The sequence below is a fragment of the Haliotis cracherodii genome, unplaced genomic scaffold, assembly GCF_022045235.1.
Source record: "Haliotis cracherodii isolate W230 unplaced genomic scaffold, xgHalCrac1.p SCAF_2, whole genome shotgun sequence".
Lineage (NCBI taxonomy): Eukaryota > Metazoa > Mollusca > Gastropoda > Lepetellida > Haliotidae > Haliotis > Haliotis cracherodii.
The window spans coordinates 49,713,592-49,732,097 of record NW_027266275.1 but is presented as its reverse complement, the minus strand read 5'-3'; the positions used below and the strand labels follow the sequence as shown (position 1 = coordinate 49,732,097).

Sequence of the window (18,506 nt, the reverse complement as noted above, 5' to 3'; positions counted from 1 at the left end):
TTACTTGTGTCCAAAGCAGGATCTAAATGGGCGCAAGATTCTTGACAGTGCCTAAAAAATAGAACACAATATTTCTACACTACCGGTATCTGCTTTAAAACTTGTAAACAGCTTGTTATATAATGTGCCATCATTATTCAGACTGCATCTAATCCTTAGGTAAAAAACATGGTGATATTGTTGTTTAACACCATACTCAACAATACTTAAGCTAGATTCATGGACCAGACAATCCAGTGATCGATATTCTGAGCAAAATCCCACACTGTCAGCATAAGATAACAGGCAATCAATCAAGTCACTGAGCTTGACAAGCAGAGGTCCCCAACCTATTCTAAGCTAGTATTACCAGAGAACAACTTTTTTCCAAAACAGGTGACACATTAGGAAGAGTAAAATAGTTTAGTTGTCGGTCTCCATCTTTATTGGCTTACCTTCTTACAGTAGATCAATGGGATGCTTACCTCAGATACAGAATGTTAACAACATAAGCAGGGTTAAAAAGTCAGTCACATAAAACTGGAGGATACATACCCGGCGAATCCAATTGGGAATGCTTGTCTTTTTACTTGCAGAAACCCCTGTAAGAATGATTTGGACATTAGTAAAGCCCTCCTTTCATTGGATATTTGTGAAATGTGTGATGTCTGCAATATTCCAGCTATTTGACGACTGTCAGTAAATAATCAAATCAGGAACGGAAAATACAGTGACTGATATTATGAACAATGATCCATGCCTTTGAGGTATGTTAACATGCTATCAACCAAGTCACTGAGCCTGACCACCCAATCCAATAAATTGCCTCTTACCAACAGCATTGGCTGCTGGGGAATAATTCTAACCTGGCATCCCTAGTGTTTTGAGAAATGTGTCATGAATGTTAAAATGTTAAAATGTTTGTACATGGGAATAAAGCCACACACTGCCTGGAGTACTGGTGAAATATTCATTGTGCTTACCTCTCAGGTTAAGTGTGAACAATTACGGGTTGTTGAGCATGAAACATTTATCTGGGAAAAAGGTCACAATGTTTTAAATTTTTGTGATTTTCTGACTCGGCTATAATTAAAAGCTTTTAACTAAAAAGTTTTTCCCTTACATTTCTTAACAGTTTTGTAATATAACTAATATGAAATCAAACACCCAACATGGCACTTTCAATATTATGCTCTGTAATACTATAACACAATTCCCCCTTATGATATAGACTGGAACATCACATCTATATATATTCACATCAAAATGAAAAGATATCCTTCCGATTTTGACCATATTCCACATCACCCATATGTTACATTAACTATAAACCTTGTTTTTCTCCTTCACCCATACAGTTCTTTAACAAAAAAAATATTCTTCTCCCAGAAAACCTGATCCCTTTTCAAACCCACCTCAAAATAAAACACAGTTTCACCTTGAACTGCATGTCTGCCCTTCAATAAAACACAGTTTCACCTTGAACTGCATGTCTGCCCTTCAATAAAACACAGTTTCACCTTGAACTGCATGTCTGCCCTTTAATAACCCAGAAGGTTAAAATGCATCTTTAAGTCAAAACCCTGATTCAACCAAAGTCACTTCACATCAGTTTCATATTTTTACTACTACAACCCCAACTGTTTCTACCATTGCCTTTGTTTCTATCTCTATATCTGTCCTTTCAATATAAGTCTACATTATAACCATTACCCTTGGACAGTTCCTCTTCTGCAATGCTGTCACTTGCTGTTTTTTCAGAATAAGAGCTGCTGACATCTGCTTTTGGTGAGGCAGCATAGGTGGTTCTGACAGCTGCTTTTGGTGAGGCAGAACATGTGGTGATGACAGCTGCTTTTGGTGAGGCAGAACATGTGGTGATTACAGCTGCTTTTTGCGAGGTGGGACATGTGGTAACTGCAGCTGCTTCTGGTGAGGTGTTAAATGCAGTGCTGACAGCTGACTCTTTTGAGGTGGCACATGTCTGTCTAACAGCTGTTTCTGGTGAGGCAGCATGAGTTGTGCTTACAGATGCTTTTGGTGAGATGGTATGAATGGTGCCAAGAGCTCTTTCTCTTCTTTTAGCAGTACAATAGACACCTAGTTTTGTTATTGCTCCCTGTTTAATGCTGTCATATGCAGTTGGTGAGTATGCATGCTTGGAGCTGTCACTTGTTTTTTGCTCTGCTGCTTGCATTGTTATCATTTCTGTGGTGACGCATGTGTGCCTGACTGCTTTTTTTAGTGAGGCAAAATTTGTGTAGCTTACAACTGCTCTTGATGGATCAGTCATACAATTGACAGCTGCATTTGGTGAAGTCATACACATGTCTCTGACAGCTGCTTTTGGTAAGGCAACACTTCTGTAACTGACAAGCCCTCTATGTGAGCTGGCAAGTGTAGTAAGTTTAACTGCTTGTACATTTGGCGCACTGTCCTGTTCAGTGTTGTTACTTTCATAGTCGACGCTCTCAGTTGCTGATGGTGTATTGTCATGGTTGTTGCTCTCACTTGAAACTGGTGAAGGGTCATATGTTGCACTGTCACCGGAACATGGTGATGAAGCACATGTGAAGCCTTTGCTGACTGTTGTGGTGAACCTAGGGTTGAGAAAACACTTTGTTTTGACAGCTATTCTTGAGATAGCAGCTGGTTTTGATATGCCTTCATTTACCAGGTTCACTTTTGTTTTTGGTGAACTGGCGTGTGTGCAACGGTCAACTGCTTTTATTGTGACTCCACGACTTGTACTCTCATTTACTATTTGTGAGGTGGCAAGTGTTGTGGTCTCAGCGGCTTTTCGCTTGTCAACATGTATGGTTCTGATGACTAATTTTGCTGATTGTGTAGTGGCAAAGCAGTTGCCCTTACTTGCTGATTGTGTTGGGGCAAAGCTGTTGCCCTCACTTGCGGATGGTGTTGGAACAATGTTGTTGCCTTCACTTGCTAATTGTGTTGGGGTAAAGCTGTTGCCCTCACTTGCTGATGGTGTTGGGGTAAAATTGTTGCCCTCACTCACTGATAGTGTTGGGGTAAAATTGTTGCCCTCACTTACTGATGGTGTTGGGGCAAAGTTGTTGCCCTTCCTTGCTGATGGTGTTGGGGCAAAGTTGTTGCCCTCACTTACTGATGGTGTTGGGGCAAAGTTGTTGCCCTTCCTTGCTGATGGTGTAAGGATGAAGTTGTTGCCCTCACTTACTGATGGTGTTGTGGCAAAGTTGTTGCCCTCACTTACTGATGGTGTAGGGATGAAGTTGTTGCCCTCACTTACTGATGGTGTTGTGGCAAAGTTGTTGCCCTCACTTACTGATGGTGTAGGGATGAAGTTGTTGCCCTCACTTGCTGATGGTGTTGTGGCAAAGCTGTTGCCCTCACTTGCTGATGGTGTTGGGGCAAAGTTCTTGCCCTCACTTGCTGATGGTGTCTGGGCAAAGTTGTTGCCCTTATTTGGTGATGGTGTTGTGGCAAAGTTGTTACCCTCCCTTGCTGATTGTGTTGGGACAAAGTTGTTTCCCTCACTTGCTGATTTTGGTGGGGCAAAGTCTTTGTCCTTGCTCGCTGATGATGTTGGGGCATCATATGTGATGCTATCACAGCTGTCGCTTTCAGTTGGAAATTTAGCACACCTACTGTCCATAACTGCTTTTCTTTTGATGGCAATACTTTTCTTGACTGTTGATTTTGGTGAAGCTTCATGTGTATTATTGTCACACGATGTTATTGAAATGACATTTGTGGTGTGGCCAGTTGCTTTTCGTTTGGCAACAAGTATAGTTCTGAAAGCTGTTTTTGGCGCTGTGTCTTGTGTGGTGTTCTCACATGCTTTTGCTGCAGCAACACATAGTATGCTCTTGGTTGCTAACAGTGTTTGTGTGCAGTTGTCCCTCTCACTTGCTGATGGTGTTGGGGCAAAGTTAATGCCCTCACTTCCTGATGGTGTAGGGGCATATGTAATGCTCTGACTTGCTGAAGGTGTTGGGACATAATTGTTGCCCTCATTCCCTGATGCTGTTGTGGTTAAGTTGTTGCTCTCACTTCCTGATGGTGTAGGGGCAAAGTTGTTGCTCTCACTTCCTGATGGTGTAGGGGCATATGTAATGCTCTGACCTGCTGAAGGTGTTGGGACATAATTGTTGCCCTCACTTGCTGATTGCGTAGGGCCATATGCAAGGTTCTCATTTCCCAATTCTGTTGGGGCATCATATGTGATGCTCTCACAACTGTCAGTTTCGGTTGGAAATTTAGCACACCTACTGTCCATAACTGCTTTTCTTTTGATGGCAATACATTTCTTAACTGTTGAATTGTGTGAAACTTCATGTGTATTACTGTCACATGATTTTTTTGAAAAGACATTTGTGTTGCAGGCAGATGCTTTTCGTTTGGCAACAAGTTTAATTCTTAAAGCTGCTTTAGGTGCAGTGTTGTTTGTGGTGTTCTCACATGCTTTTGTCGCAGCAACACATAGTTTGCTCTTGGTTGCTAATAGTGTTGGCGCAAAGTTGTCACTCTCACTTCCTGATGGTGTTGGAGTAAAGTTGTTGCCCTCATTTGCTGATGGTGTTAGGGTAAAGTTGTTGCCCTCATTTGCTGATGGTGTTAGGGTAAAGTTGTTGCCCTCACTCACTGATTGTGTTGGGGCAAAGTTGATGCCCTCACTTGCTGATTGTGTTGGGGCAAAGTTGATGCCCTCACTTGCTGATGGTGGTAGGGTAAAGTTGTTGCCCTCACTCACTGATTGTGTTTGGGAAAAGTTATTGCTCTCACGTGCTGATGGTATTGGGGCAAAGTTAATGCCCTCACTTGCTGATGGTGGTAGGGTAAAGTTGTTGCCCTCACTCACTGATTGTGTTTGGGAAAAGTTATTGCTCTCACGTGCTGATGGTATTGGGGCAAAGTTAATGCCCTCACTAGCTGATGGTGTTGGGGAAAAGTTGTTGTCCTCACTTGCTGATGGTGTTGGGGAAAAGTTGGTGCTCTCACTTGCTGATGGTGTTGTGGCAAAGTTGTTGCCCTCACTTGCTGATGCTGTTGTGGTAAAGTTGTTGCTCTCACTTCCTGATGGTGTAGGGGCAAAGTTGTTGCTCTCACTTCCTGATGGTGTAGGGGCATATGTAATGCTCTGACCTGCTGAAGGTGTTGGGACATAATTGTTGCCCTCACTTGCTGATTGCGTAGGGCCATATGCAAGGTTCTCATTTCCCAATTCTGTTGGGGCATCATATGTGATGCTCTCACAACTGTCAGTTTCGGTTGGAAATTTAGCACACCTACTGTCCATAACTGCTTTTCTTTTGATGGCAATACATTTCTTAACTGTTGAATTGTGTGAAACTTCATGTGTATTACTGTCACATGATTTTTTTGAAAAGACATTTGTGTTGCAGGCAGATGCTTTTCGTTTGGCAACAAGTTTAATTCTTAAAGCTGCTTTAGGTGCAGTGTTGTTTGTGGTGTTCTCACATGCTTTTGTCGCAGCAACACATAGTTTGCTCTTGGTTGCTAATAGTGTTGGGGCAAAGTTGTCACTCTCACTTCCTGATGGTGTTGGAGTAAAGTTGTTGCCCTCACTTGCTGATGGTGTTGGAGTAAAGTTGTTGCCCTCATTTGCTGATGGTGTTAGGGTAAAGTTGTTACCCTCACTCACTGATTGTGTTGGGGCAAAGTTGATGCCCTCACTTGCTGATTGTGTTGGGGCAAAGTTGATGCCCTCACTTGCTGATGGTGGTAGGGTAAAGTTGTTGCCCTCACTCACTGATTGTGTTTGAGAAAAGTTGGTGCTCTCACTTGCTGATGGTGTTGGGGCAAAGTTGATGCCCTCACTAGCTGATGGTGTTGGGCAAAAGTTGTTGTCCTCACTTGCTGATGGTGTTGGGGAAAGGTTGGTGCTCTCACTTGCTGATGGTGTTGTGGCATAGTTGTTGCCCTCACTTGCTGATGCTGTTGTGGCAAAGTTGATGCCCTCACTTGCTGATGGTTTAGGAGCAGGTGTCTCCACACTTTGAAAGTCAACACCCACAGAGTGAGGTGATAGTCTGAAAAGAAAGATATATATCTTTGGCATTGAATGATAACTTATAAACTTGTCAATGAATAAGAAAGTGGGCATCTTAATTGTCATGTCAACATATTAAGAATGAGTGTGTTTTGACTTTTAAATGTTTACACTTTCAAGATCCTAACAGACAACATATTTATTTGACAAACAAATTACAGACTAAAACTGTACCTGTCTGCTGACGGGAGCAAAGCTACTAATTCAGCTGTTATTTCTATTCCAGGGCTAGCTTCTGCCTCTGTTCCAAGAACTGTGTCCTCTGTTGCAGCCTGGCTACTACAGCTGGTTCTGTTAGAGAACATGAGGTCTGAAGTATTAATGCTGAAATATAGTATTAAGGCTTTATCAAGGCTCCAATAGCGCCGCCTCACCTACTTCAAGACTAAAACTGAAAGTAATCTTCATAAGGACCCCATACTAAGACCGAATTTTACATGATTGTCAATATTTTCTTCAGCATATTACAGATCTTTTGTTTTACAGAAAACAACAATGCAGAAGGAGTGTAATTGCCTTGTACCGATTATGTGCTTATTGGAAATCCCTTTGGTTTTGTCAACGTTTGTACTAAGTTTGTTCACTGCTCCTTGATCTCTTGAAACAAATTTAACTTGTTGGGTATGATATTAATTGTCACCCCTCAGTCAACTTTCTAATCACACCGGGTTCTTATTATGGTTATTATGGTAATTGTATTTCAAATGCAGCCAAAACTGACAGTTAAACTCTTCATGTTGGAGCTCATTATGGTCCAGATAATAACACTAAAATCTACTGAAAATGATGCTCAGGGCCAAATTAGGATCAGTAGGCTAGAAAAAGAAGAAGAATTAAAGAAATTAAATGTTTGAAGCCAGTATATTCTTACAGCCTGTTCATTACATTACACACTGATGCATGCATAACTGGGTATATAGAAGGCTAGAATTACAAGAGGATGTTCAATATGATAGCCACGGCACTATTAGCATCTACTGCAGTCAGGTTGAAGTTGTAATATTTAACGGTATCGCAAAATATTTAGCAAATATAAATTGTGTTATTGGTCATACTACATACTTACTGCATATCAAATTTCATAATGATACATGTTTAAAATAAGATCAGAAATCTATTAAATTGTTAAAGACATCATTGCAAGGATCACATATACACAAACTGTCAGCTATAGAAACCCAGAAGCATATAACTAGAAGACCGCCTCCGTGGTCTAGTGGTAAAGCATCTGCTCCACCAGGCCATACCAAAAGATTTCAAAAGATGGTACTTGTTGTTACCCTGCCTGGTGCTCAGCATTAAGGGACTAAAGTAAGGACTGGTCGGCTTATAATCAATATACTGTGTCTGAATGAGGTATTCATGTTAAACTGCGGCTTGGTATCTCAGTGGGCTAGCATTATAAAATCGCCATTAGTCTGGACTAGTACAAGCATACATGCACGCATGGATGCACATATACATGCATGTCACTAAATAAGTGCAATAATTCTGAACACGACCACAAAACCCATTTCTATTCACCTCACTAGAAATACCAGATAAAAAGATTATGTGGTATGCTTGATGAGAGAGGACAGCAGGATAACCATGTAATATTATTTCATTGTTACAGAAACAAAACATTCATTTTATTACAACATTTGGTAAAGCAGTCTTTGCCTTGTAAGATATTGTATTTGTGAATCATTATCAATAATGGCCAAAGTTGAGTGCAGATAACAGTGCCTATTAATAAAGATTCTGGGTCGGAATAGGTCCCAAACGTTGGTACATCTTCCGAGGCAAGGTAGTTCACTGACTATATAAGTCACTGAACTACCTTGCCTCCGGAAGATGACAAAATAATTTTTCACAATTCAAGAATATTATTTAAATTCTAAACCATACCTAAATTTGTCATTTCCATTTCCATGAACAAATCCAAGTTGCATAAATGTTATTTACATATTCATAACATTTCTTAAAGACTGTAAAAGATTTTATTTAAAGTATCTTTCCTTATTTTACTGACATGAACAAATGTAAATCCCATGGTATCTTTCAGATTTTTTGACATTGTGTTGTTGCAGAAAAAGATTCCTTATGATTGTTTTTTCAGATCCTGAGTATTTTTTATAATATCCAGCATGCGCAGCAAATGATTTTTTTGTTTTTCACGAGCTTGGAAACATTATATTTTTTCATAACCTCACAGGATGGTGATTTCTTATGAGTTACATGAACTAATCTGTCATTGTGTTGTATCCATGTTTCACAGTCTTATTGTGTCTGAGAAGTCAAATGAGAGTGGACAGACAACATGCCATTGATAAGCAGAATTGTATCTAGGTCCCATGGACTTAAAACAATCGAAAGATAGGGGAAAATTACCTGAATACACTTTAAAAGATACCAGGATAAATTGTTCAATGTGTGATAGGAAAAATATTTGTTTTTTTTATTCACATATATTTTATTCACATAGTGAAAGGATAGGTACTGGTTACCGACCTGTTATGAATATCTCCAATTTTTTTCATGTTATTTCTGACATATTCCCTTTACCAAATTGACTGTACCAATAACTTAATTTTTGTGAAACTATGAGCAAATGCACTTATTACTGTCCATGGAATAGGATTCATTTGATTTGTGTTATAACCCAACGATATGGAATCAAAACAGTGGAAATATGACTTCCCCATCGACTTAATGTACCAGTTATCTCCATGATCTTAACAACATGTGGGGGCACAGGTGTCCCAGTCGTCTAAGGCGCAGCAATTTGCTGTGCAGAGATGCGTCCCTTGGGCACGTCAGAAACCTATGATTGTTGGTTTGGTTTGAATCCCAGTTCGCCCCGATTATGTTTCAGCACTATATCTGTGATTGGGTGTCACCCAAGTGGTAAACGTCTGAGACCTGCATCACTTTGGGCTTTCCTCCCACATTAAGCTGACATTGCAATATAACTGGAATACTGTTAAAAGCAGCGTTAAACCCAACTCACTCACTCACTCACTTAACAACAGGTGCTAAGAGATCACGCGCACAGCTTCTGTTATACAAATTACATATTTTGGTATCGCACTCATATTTTTTAATCTTCAAAATGAATAAGAACTGCTATTGTCGTCTGCAAACTGACAAAAAACAATATTCCCCAAATTCGGTCTTATCCCTAACATTATGTACTGTGAATTCACAATTCCATTTAGAAAGTGGTCAAATATAACAAATGTTACACTTGGGATAACACTTTCTTAGTAAAGAACAGATTCTCATACTTTTCGGTCTGGGATTTGAACCAACACTGCCAGAGTGAGGCATCTAATCGCCTGCACACAAAGTCAGCGATCTAACCCACTCAGCCACTGAGGCTTCCGCAAAAATGAAAATCCGGCAAATGGTAGTCTAGATCATGTGCTTTGTGTACCCCTCTGACAAGTGTAAATTGGCACGGCTCCCATGGCTGAAAGCTATAAAGTCACAACGCCATTTAGAAAGTGGTCAAATGTAACAAATGTTACATTTGGGACAACACTTTCTTAGTAAAGTACAGATTCTCATACTTTTTGGGGTTGAGTCCCGTCCAGGATTCGAACCTACACTGCCAGAGTGAGGCACCAAATCCCCAGCATGTCTTTTCTGAAGTTTTCTGTGTTCTGTGACGGGGCATAATATTGTGTACCAATACTTCCATGCAGAAGTGGGGCGGTCGGGTAGCCTAATGGTTAAAGCGTTAGCTCGTCATGCTGAAGACCCGGTTCGATTCCCCACATTGGTACAATGTGTGAAGCCCATTTCTGGTGTCCCCCCGCTGTGATATTGCTGGAATATTGCTAGAAGCGGCGTAAAATCATTCTCACTCACTCACTCCATGCAGAAGTTCTAGCCTAGTTAGGGAACAAACTATCATGGCTTACTGTCCTATTAAAGGTTAACATAAATTGTCTGATAATATACAGCAACTGGTCTGGTTCAACATGAAAACCACATGCCTTGTTTTGATTTGAATTTAGATTCCAGGTTTTGGTCACAAGTGAAACAATGGGTTGGTAGATTTACCTGAAACATTTTGTGGAGCCTTACTTGAATACAAATCTGTAGCTAGGAATCATGATTTACTTCCGACACAGGAATGAGCAATCTTTGATACGTTTTTCATAAACACATGTACACCAAATGCTCAACCTTGGGCATTTAGCACCAAAGCATTAGGCCAACTGCAGACACACAAAAAGACCGCTGTTTTTTCCTCTGCTGTGTTTGTCCCAGAGTGACGCCATTTCACTCTCCAAGACATCGATTCACGTTGGTTTCGGTATCATCGTGATGTCGAGCTACTCTGTAAGCACTCCATTACATGGCTTGCAGTTGCTGCAGTTTACTAACATTAGCAGTGGAAACACGCAACGTTTAACACTGAAAGCACATCAACTCATTAACTCATATCAATTAGAAATCTAAGCGACAGAACTTCGGGCGTGTTGACATGACATGATGTTAGGCCTAGCTCGGCCCCACAAAAAAACCCTGTTAACACCTCTCGATAAAACATTAAACTCGGCATCAAAAGTAATTACAGTTTGCTCTACCCTCATGTGTTAAGATCTGATTTGTGACTGGTCACGGCTAGGTAAACACGTGGTTGATTGCATGATCAACGACACACACCTTTGCGGAGTACGATGTCACACAAACGAAAACTGTTCGTGATACTGCCGACCCCACGATGGGCAAACTCACTTACCTGACGTCCATGGTCAGGCAAAAGTGGTTGTGGTAAATTCGCTCATTTGCGTCTGATGTAGACCAATATTGACGAACTAACTTGAAGAACGCTTGACACAGTGGCGTACGTAGTTGCTGGGCGCAGTCTCTCTGTGACGTCAGAATCATGTGTATTGCGTCACTATATGTAGCCTACGTGTGAGAAACGTCACATTCAATATATGTAAACACTCCAGCACACAGTGTCAGGTCATATTTGCGTCTTCTTTGTCTGAAGCATGTTCAGAATAATGGATCAAGATGGAGTCAATTTAGAATAGTTCCCCTTGATTGAACGGAAAATAACACGAAATGTCTCGTTCGACTGTTTCCGTCAAGCCCACTTTCCTTCCCAGAGTTCCATGTGGCGAAGCATAGTACCTCTGCCGCAGACCAACTCGTGTTATTCCGGGAGTGGCCGAATAGCGAATCTTCATCAAATTATTTCATTTGAATGTGGGGATAAATAAATTATGAGCACTTACGGCAAACGGGTTGTGTGCAACAAAGGGTCGGATGTTGTCAATGTTCTGCATATATGATCAAATGAAGAAACTGACACAAAACTCATTTTGCACATGTCAAATGCTACCAGACAGGTGGGGTGAAATGGGGTTTAAGGTCGCGTCCAGGATTATTGCACTTATATGGCGACGTGCATGTGTCTGCTTGTACTAATCCGAAGTGATGCGGATTTATTGTGCTAGCCCACTGACATAGCTACCATGCCACAGTTAAACATGAATACCCCACTCAGACACAGTATACTGACTCCGAGTCGAGCAGTCCTTGTTTTAGCCCCTTATGCCGAGCGACAGGGTAACAACAAGTACTATCTTTTAACGTCTTTTGGTATGACGCGGCCGGGGATCGAACCCCGAACCTTCCCCTCTCCGGGCGGACGCTCTACCACTAGACCACGGAGGCAGTCGCTACCAGACAGGGTTCTGCAGAAGATACGTCAATGTAATTGTTCATGGTACTGAAGGTAATATCATATGTTTTGCAGATATTACGTCAATGTAATTGTTCAAGGTACTGACAGTAATATCATATGTTTTGCAGATGATACGTGAATTAATTGTTCATGGTACTGACAGTAATATCATGTTTTTCAGAAGATACGTCAATGTAATTGTTAATGGTACTTGACAGTAATATCATATGTTCTGCAAATGATACGTCAATATATGTAACTGTTGCAGATCCTGGCAGTAATATCATATGTTTTGCAGATATTACGTCAATGCAATTGTTCAAGGTACTGACAGTGATATCATATGTTTTGCAGATGATACGTGAATTAATTGTTCATGGTACTGACGGTAATATCATGTTTTTCAGAAGATACGTCAATGTAATTGTTAATGGTACTTGACAGTAATACCATATATGTTCTGCAAATGATACGTCAATATATGTAACTGTTGCAGATCCTGGCAGTAATATATGTTTTGCAGATATAACGTCAATGCAATTGTTCAAGGTACTGACAGTAATATCATATGTCCTGCAGATACTACGTCAATGTAATCGTTCAAGGTACTGACAGTAATATCACATGTTTTGCAGATGATATGTGAATTAATTGTTCATGGTATTGACAGTAATATCATATGTTTTCCAGATATCACGTCAATGTAATTGTTCATGGTACGGACAGTAATATCATATGTTCTGCAAATGGTACGTCAATATATGTAATTGTTGCAGATCCTGGCAGTAATATCATATGTTTTGCAGATATTACGTCAATGCAATTGTTCAAGGTACTGACAGTAATATCATATGTTCTGCAGAAGATACGTCAATGTAATTGTTCATGGTACTGACAGTAATATCATATGGTTTGCAGAAGATACGTCAATGTAATTGTTCGTGGTACTGACAGTAATATCATATGTTTTGCAGATATTATGTCAATGTAATTGTTCATGGTACTGACAGTAATATCATATGTTTTGCAGATATTACGTCAATGTAATTGTTCATGGTACTGACAGTAATATCAGATATTTGCAGATGATTCGTCAATATATGTTATAGTGGAAGATCCGGACACTGCTGCTAACTACTTAAACACTGATTGTAGTAGCATTTATATTTGGTCGGACAACTGCCAAGTAATATTTAGTGCAAACAAGACTGAATCTATCCGGTTCGCCCATTAAGTAACTCTTAATCCTAAACCAGAGCTTTAAATGAATGGCACAATAACCAAGAAAGTTCATTCTCACAAACATAAAGGAACTATTCTCCAACACGATTGCTTTGGGAAGAGCACATCTGTGAAATAGTTTAAAAAGTCCTTTGATGAAATGTCTCAGTATTTTTACATTATGTTTAAATAGGAAAACATTACTTATTATGTACATGTCATTTATACTGCCAAGGTTTTACTACTGCTGGCATAACTGTTCGTAGGAGCAGTCACTGATGCTTGAAAAACTAAACACATGTGCATTTTGCAGTATATGTGGCGCGGTTCGTGGTACAAGCCATTGCAAAAGATATACAGAAACAACCTTTTATGCCTCTTAAAGAAATAAGACATTAAGCCAAATCAACTTCTTTTCGACAGAATAACCAGTAACCTTTCACCAAGTTATCGTTGTGACCTCGTCCGTCCCGAACTATCAGAAACTAATGACTACAACCTGAGAAATATTGACTCTAAATAGCTGAAAAGCAAACTGTACACAATCCTTAATTTTCGATTGAATCAAACTCTGGAATCCTTGCCTACTACTATACTTTGATGTTTTACTTGTACAAACTACAATGGTATCAGAAGAAACATGTATTCTATACCAAATGTTTTGAACTAAACTTTATTCTTTGAGGAAATGTGAATGTTACAGCCAAGATTTATTAAGAAATATTGAAATCAGTTCATGAATTTATGTCAGCCTCTTCCAGATTCCAAAATGTTATGTAAGTGAAAACTATTGTTTTAAAACGCATGTATCTGATATTTCTTACTTTTAGTCGACAACATATACAAAATAATTACCTCATCAACTTCCCGTGACTGTATGTTATAACTGATGAAATTGTAGGACATCTGAATCAGTATTAACATAAGTCTTTGCTAAAACATTTTGTTTACTGATCGAGGTTAACATATTATGTGAAATAAATATGTTTTAAACACAGCAAGAAGACATTTACTTACATCAACATTATCCGGAGGACCAAGTATACAAAAACTGATCAACCACAAAACATGGAATATTACAACGTGCTATGTTTTGTTTAATCATAAACAAAACACTTAAAATTTCAATAGTTATTTTGTACTTATGTCAAACATATTTGAATATAGTATGAAGGCCTGCTTTGTAGGATGCATGAGTTATACATTAGCCCTTCAATTCGAAGCTGGGAGAGTTTACACTGAAAATGTTCATACATATCCACCATTCCTTTCTGTATGACATTATTGTTTAATGTAATTTAAATCATAATATTTAAGCAAATCTAAAATGTAATACTGTTCACACTAATGTAATCTGTATGCTATCTCCAGACCACTGTAACAGCCCGTGTCACAGCGTTAGCAATTGTCTGTTTTTATTATTGGATAGTCATATAGACAACCTTTCTGTTATGTACAGAAAAAAAATCACATTATTGGCAGCTAGCGTGCTTGCCCAATAGGGGTTGCACTGCGTTACCTACCAAACTATTCAACTCATAAACTGAGAAACCTGAACACAACACAGAATTTGCTATTACATTTAACAGCACGAGATAGACGGTTTTTTTCCATGAAGTGGTAGATTTGATCCTTCTGCTATCATCTTTCACGAGGGTTTTAAGACTCTGACATTGACAGAGCGAAGAAGTAACTAAGACCCGACGTATTTCACGATAATCGCTCTCAATGATTCTTTAAGGCAGGGATAAGCAGCCGCCTGCGAATGGTGCTTATGTCCTTTACCTTGCAGAGAAGTTACAAATGGTGCTGCTTTGTCCACGATTGGTTAAGAGTAGGAACTAGAGGAGTCTCAACGCGTTTGGTAGAGAAGGGAGGACGAAATTAGAAAACGTCTATTTTGAATGTTGAATGATATTAAGCGAAGGCAGGTTGACAACCTTTTTATTTGACTTGAGCGGACTGTTGGTTCAGATAAAGGTAGTTTTATCAAGCAACATACAATATCACATGCTTAGCAATGGTGTTAACACCAGTACCGAAACCTTCATAAAGCCATAGTCGATAATGCCAAAGTCGATACCGCTATTTCGTAGCATACACGTCCAATCATTCCTCCTTTGCTTGTCAGAGACAGTTCATGCTCACAAATAAATCTTGGGATAGACAATGTCTAGGGGTGGGGATCGGGACAGGCTCTTGCTTTTGTGTAAATAAAAGAAACTCAGCCTCCAAAAGCTTGACAAAAATCCCACCCTCAATACAAAAAGTTCACGACTGCAAAATGGCCATCCTCATCGATACAGAGTATTTCGTGTGCAAAGCCATAATCTTTGACATCGAGACATGAGGATGATAATCAGTACGTCTGCAGCCCTTATTTATTAATAATTATTTCAAGAGACTATATCATGTGTTGTATCCTTGGACAAAGTTATTGACTTGAAAAAATACAACATAAACATAAAATATATATATATAAAAATAAAAATCGTTCATTGCAATAACACAAACTGACGAGCAGAATATTGTTACCAACTACTATTGTTTGTTTCCGTATACCGTATATGCCCACCACCAGTAACAATGCACACCTCAACTGAACGACAGGCAGAAGGTTTGAGACGTCTGAAAGAAATGGGATTCGACTCCATTCTTTTCGGAGGGCCTGTGCTAACTGATCCTCGTTAAATGGACCAACTGGCCGTGCTCTAATTTATCAGTCAAAATGATCCTACAAGTGTTCTTGATCGTGCTGGCAAAGGCAAAACGTTGTATGGGGCTTTGTGTTATCTTGTTGAACAGGAATGTGATGCTGCCCATTGATGTCTCCATCCAAAATCCCCAAAATGCCTCATTCACCATAATGACACCTCCTCCAAATGGTTCCACATATTGAACCTGGAATCTGCTCTCTCCTGTGAACATGACTCTTTACTCAGTTTCTGTTCTACCAGTTCTCTGTTTTCGAGTGGTCTGTAAGCTCTCATATAGTACCGACACTGTCTTCTGTACACTGCCAGCTAACTGACAGAAGGACTGGGCCATCAGCATGGTGACTGTCTTTCGGTTACAGCCAAAACTCCTTGTGGCATATTCATGCGTTACTCCTTGGGGTCGGGGGTTATAGGCAAAATGCTTTATCATACTGTTATTTTCATTGTTCTGTTTTAAAATCACATACATCTGTACTGTTTTAGTGAACAGTGAGAAAGAAATGATATTCTTTCCATATGTTGAATTTGAAATGAGTGCCGTAATGAGTCTCAGCTCACTGTTTGAAGAAAAAAATCCCGGCCTTTAAAATGAGGAAGAAAACCCCAAGACTCTACTACCCACACCTCCCCCCTAAATATCTTATGGCCCGCCCCTTAAGACTCAACTGCGAGAGAACGACATCTTTGACCTGTGCCTATCAACCAGTCGGACCATCTTATTGATGATACATGTATGTGTGAACGTAGACTGTTCTTGATGGGTGGTCTTACTTACTGATTTGGAAACGGTCCTTGCGGAAAACTACTCGAATATATCGTTTTGTAAAAATATACAAATACATTTGCACGACATAATTCTGTCATCCGTAAATTTCAAAGTAGGCTTTTTTTGTGCTAGAACGTGTTATGAAACTACATGCTTGTTTCTAAATCAGTGCCTTCTGATCGACGCCAGCAGATCGGGGTGACTCATGTGGGCAAGTCATTCTTCCTCGCATTAGATCCGCCTCGTCGGAGTTTTCATCACCTACCGCCTGACTACTGTTGAACATAAGATATGTGATAACACGCTCAACTGGTCTATCATAAGTACAACCTCTTGTAGATAGCACTCAAGTATTTGAAGCTAAAGTTTCACCTATTCGTTTTATATATCGAATGAAGGGCTTTTGCAAGCACAATTAACAGTTGTGAAAGACGTTCCATAAAATGTAGTTCACAGTTCGCTAACTTCCAGATAAACGTTTAGAAGTAGCGTGAAGTCAGCCAACAGCAGCCACACTGCAATGACCAGCCATGCGTCCTGAACATCTCCCCACCCACACGAACAGGGAACGTCTGGGACATGATCGGGAGACGTCTACGCCAACGTCAAAGGCCACCCGACATGTGGGCCAGGCGCTGCAAGAGAAGTGGTCAAGACTCCCTCAAATTGTTATTAAAGAATGATTCGGACCATGCACAACCGTATGAGCGAATGTTTGACCAATCGTGGTGGCATCACACATTATTTATTTTCCAATATCCTTCACTTTGTTTGGAGAGTATATTATTAAACGGTCTTGGCAATGATTAAATCATTATTTAGACTATGTATAACAAGGTATAAGGTTGTGTTAAATGTGGCGATATGAAAACAGACAGTGTTCACGCAGGCGATTGTTATAGACAAAGATACTCTATTTATTCTGTTGATAATAGGTTTTAAGTCACGTCTCCAGATCTCCAGCCCATACAACAATCATATCGATCATCGTGTGGATATTTCTATATTCACTGCATAGTTAAGACAAATTGTAATGGATAACATAATGTTATAATATTGTGACATTTGACATGTGGAGTTTCAGAAATTCACATTGATAATAGGTAATATATACACTTTGCATAAAAAAATCTTTAAACAGTTGAATTTGTTTTGTGTTATTTTCAGTTAACAGGTTAAACTTTTCCATAACCTGAGTATAATCTAAAATGTACTATATGTACCGTACTATATCACATGAAGTCTTGGATAATCCTGATCTTTTTTGCCAAGGTCTCACTTCAGCAATTATTGTCTCAGCTGAAAAGTCAATTCTCCAAAAGACCACAAAACCGGCAAAACTCGAGTACCTTGAGGAACAGGGAGGTAGCAAAAGGCAGGAGAGGGAGAAAGAAAGTCCTAAATATGTAAAAATACATTCTTCTAGAGGGGGTTTTGACACTCTGATGTGAACTAAGGATTTGCAAATTTTCATTTCTAGCTTTGAACAAGGCGGCTTTAACTCTACCTTTCATATCCATATAGGTGAACCCCCAAAAATGCGTTGTCTTTTTCGTCGAAATCAGATCGAGTTGCAAACGACCTGTAGAACATATTAGTAGCAAGTGTCAAATGGTATGTAACAGTTCTGAAATAGTCCTGTCGCAGGTGGACGCCCCAAGTTCACTTTTGATGTCAGTAGGCTCGGACAATGTTGCTGTCACCCTGATGCTGTGTATGTGAGCACACTTTGGTATATATTTGAGTCCTCTTTGACGCCGTGTATGTGATCACACTTTGGTGTATATCTGAGCGCCCTTTGACGTTGTGTATATGAGCCCACTCTGGTGTATATTTGAGTACACTTTGACGCTGCGTATGCGACCACACTCTAGTGTATATTTAAGTACTCTTTGATGCTTTGTTTGTGAGTACACTTTGGTGTATATTTGAGCACACTTTGACACCGTGTCTGTGAGCACACTTTGGTGTATATCTGAGCACCCTTTGACGTTGTGTATATGAGCCCACGCTTGCGTATATTTGAGTACTCTTTGACGTTGTGTTTGTGAGCACACTTTGGTGTATATTTGAGCA

At 39.7% G+C, this 18,506-nt stretch overlaps 1 protein-coding gene across 1 annotated transcript; it reads right to left on the bottom strand.

The window, feature by feature from the left end:
- Positions 1-10,918, bottom strand: LOC139467645 (platelet binding protein GspB-like). The gene is made up of 6 exons (XM_071249169.1): positions 10,770-10,918; positions 6,209-6,325; positions 3,355-6,014; positions 1,693-3,249; positions 535-581; positions 1-51 (listed from the first exon to the last, which is right to left on the bottom strand). The coding sequence occupies exons 1-6, from the start codon at positions 10,916-10,918 to the stop codon at positions 1-3; spliced, it is 4,581 nt and encodes a 1,526-aa protein (XP_071105270.1).
- Between the last annotated feature and the right edge of the window lie 7,588 nt (positions 10,919-18,506).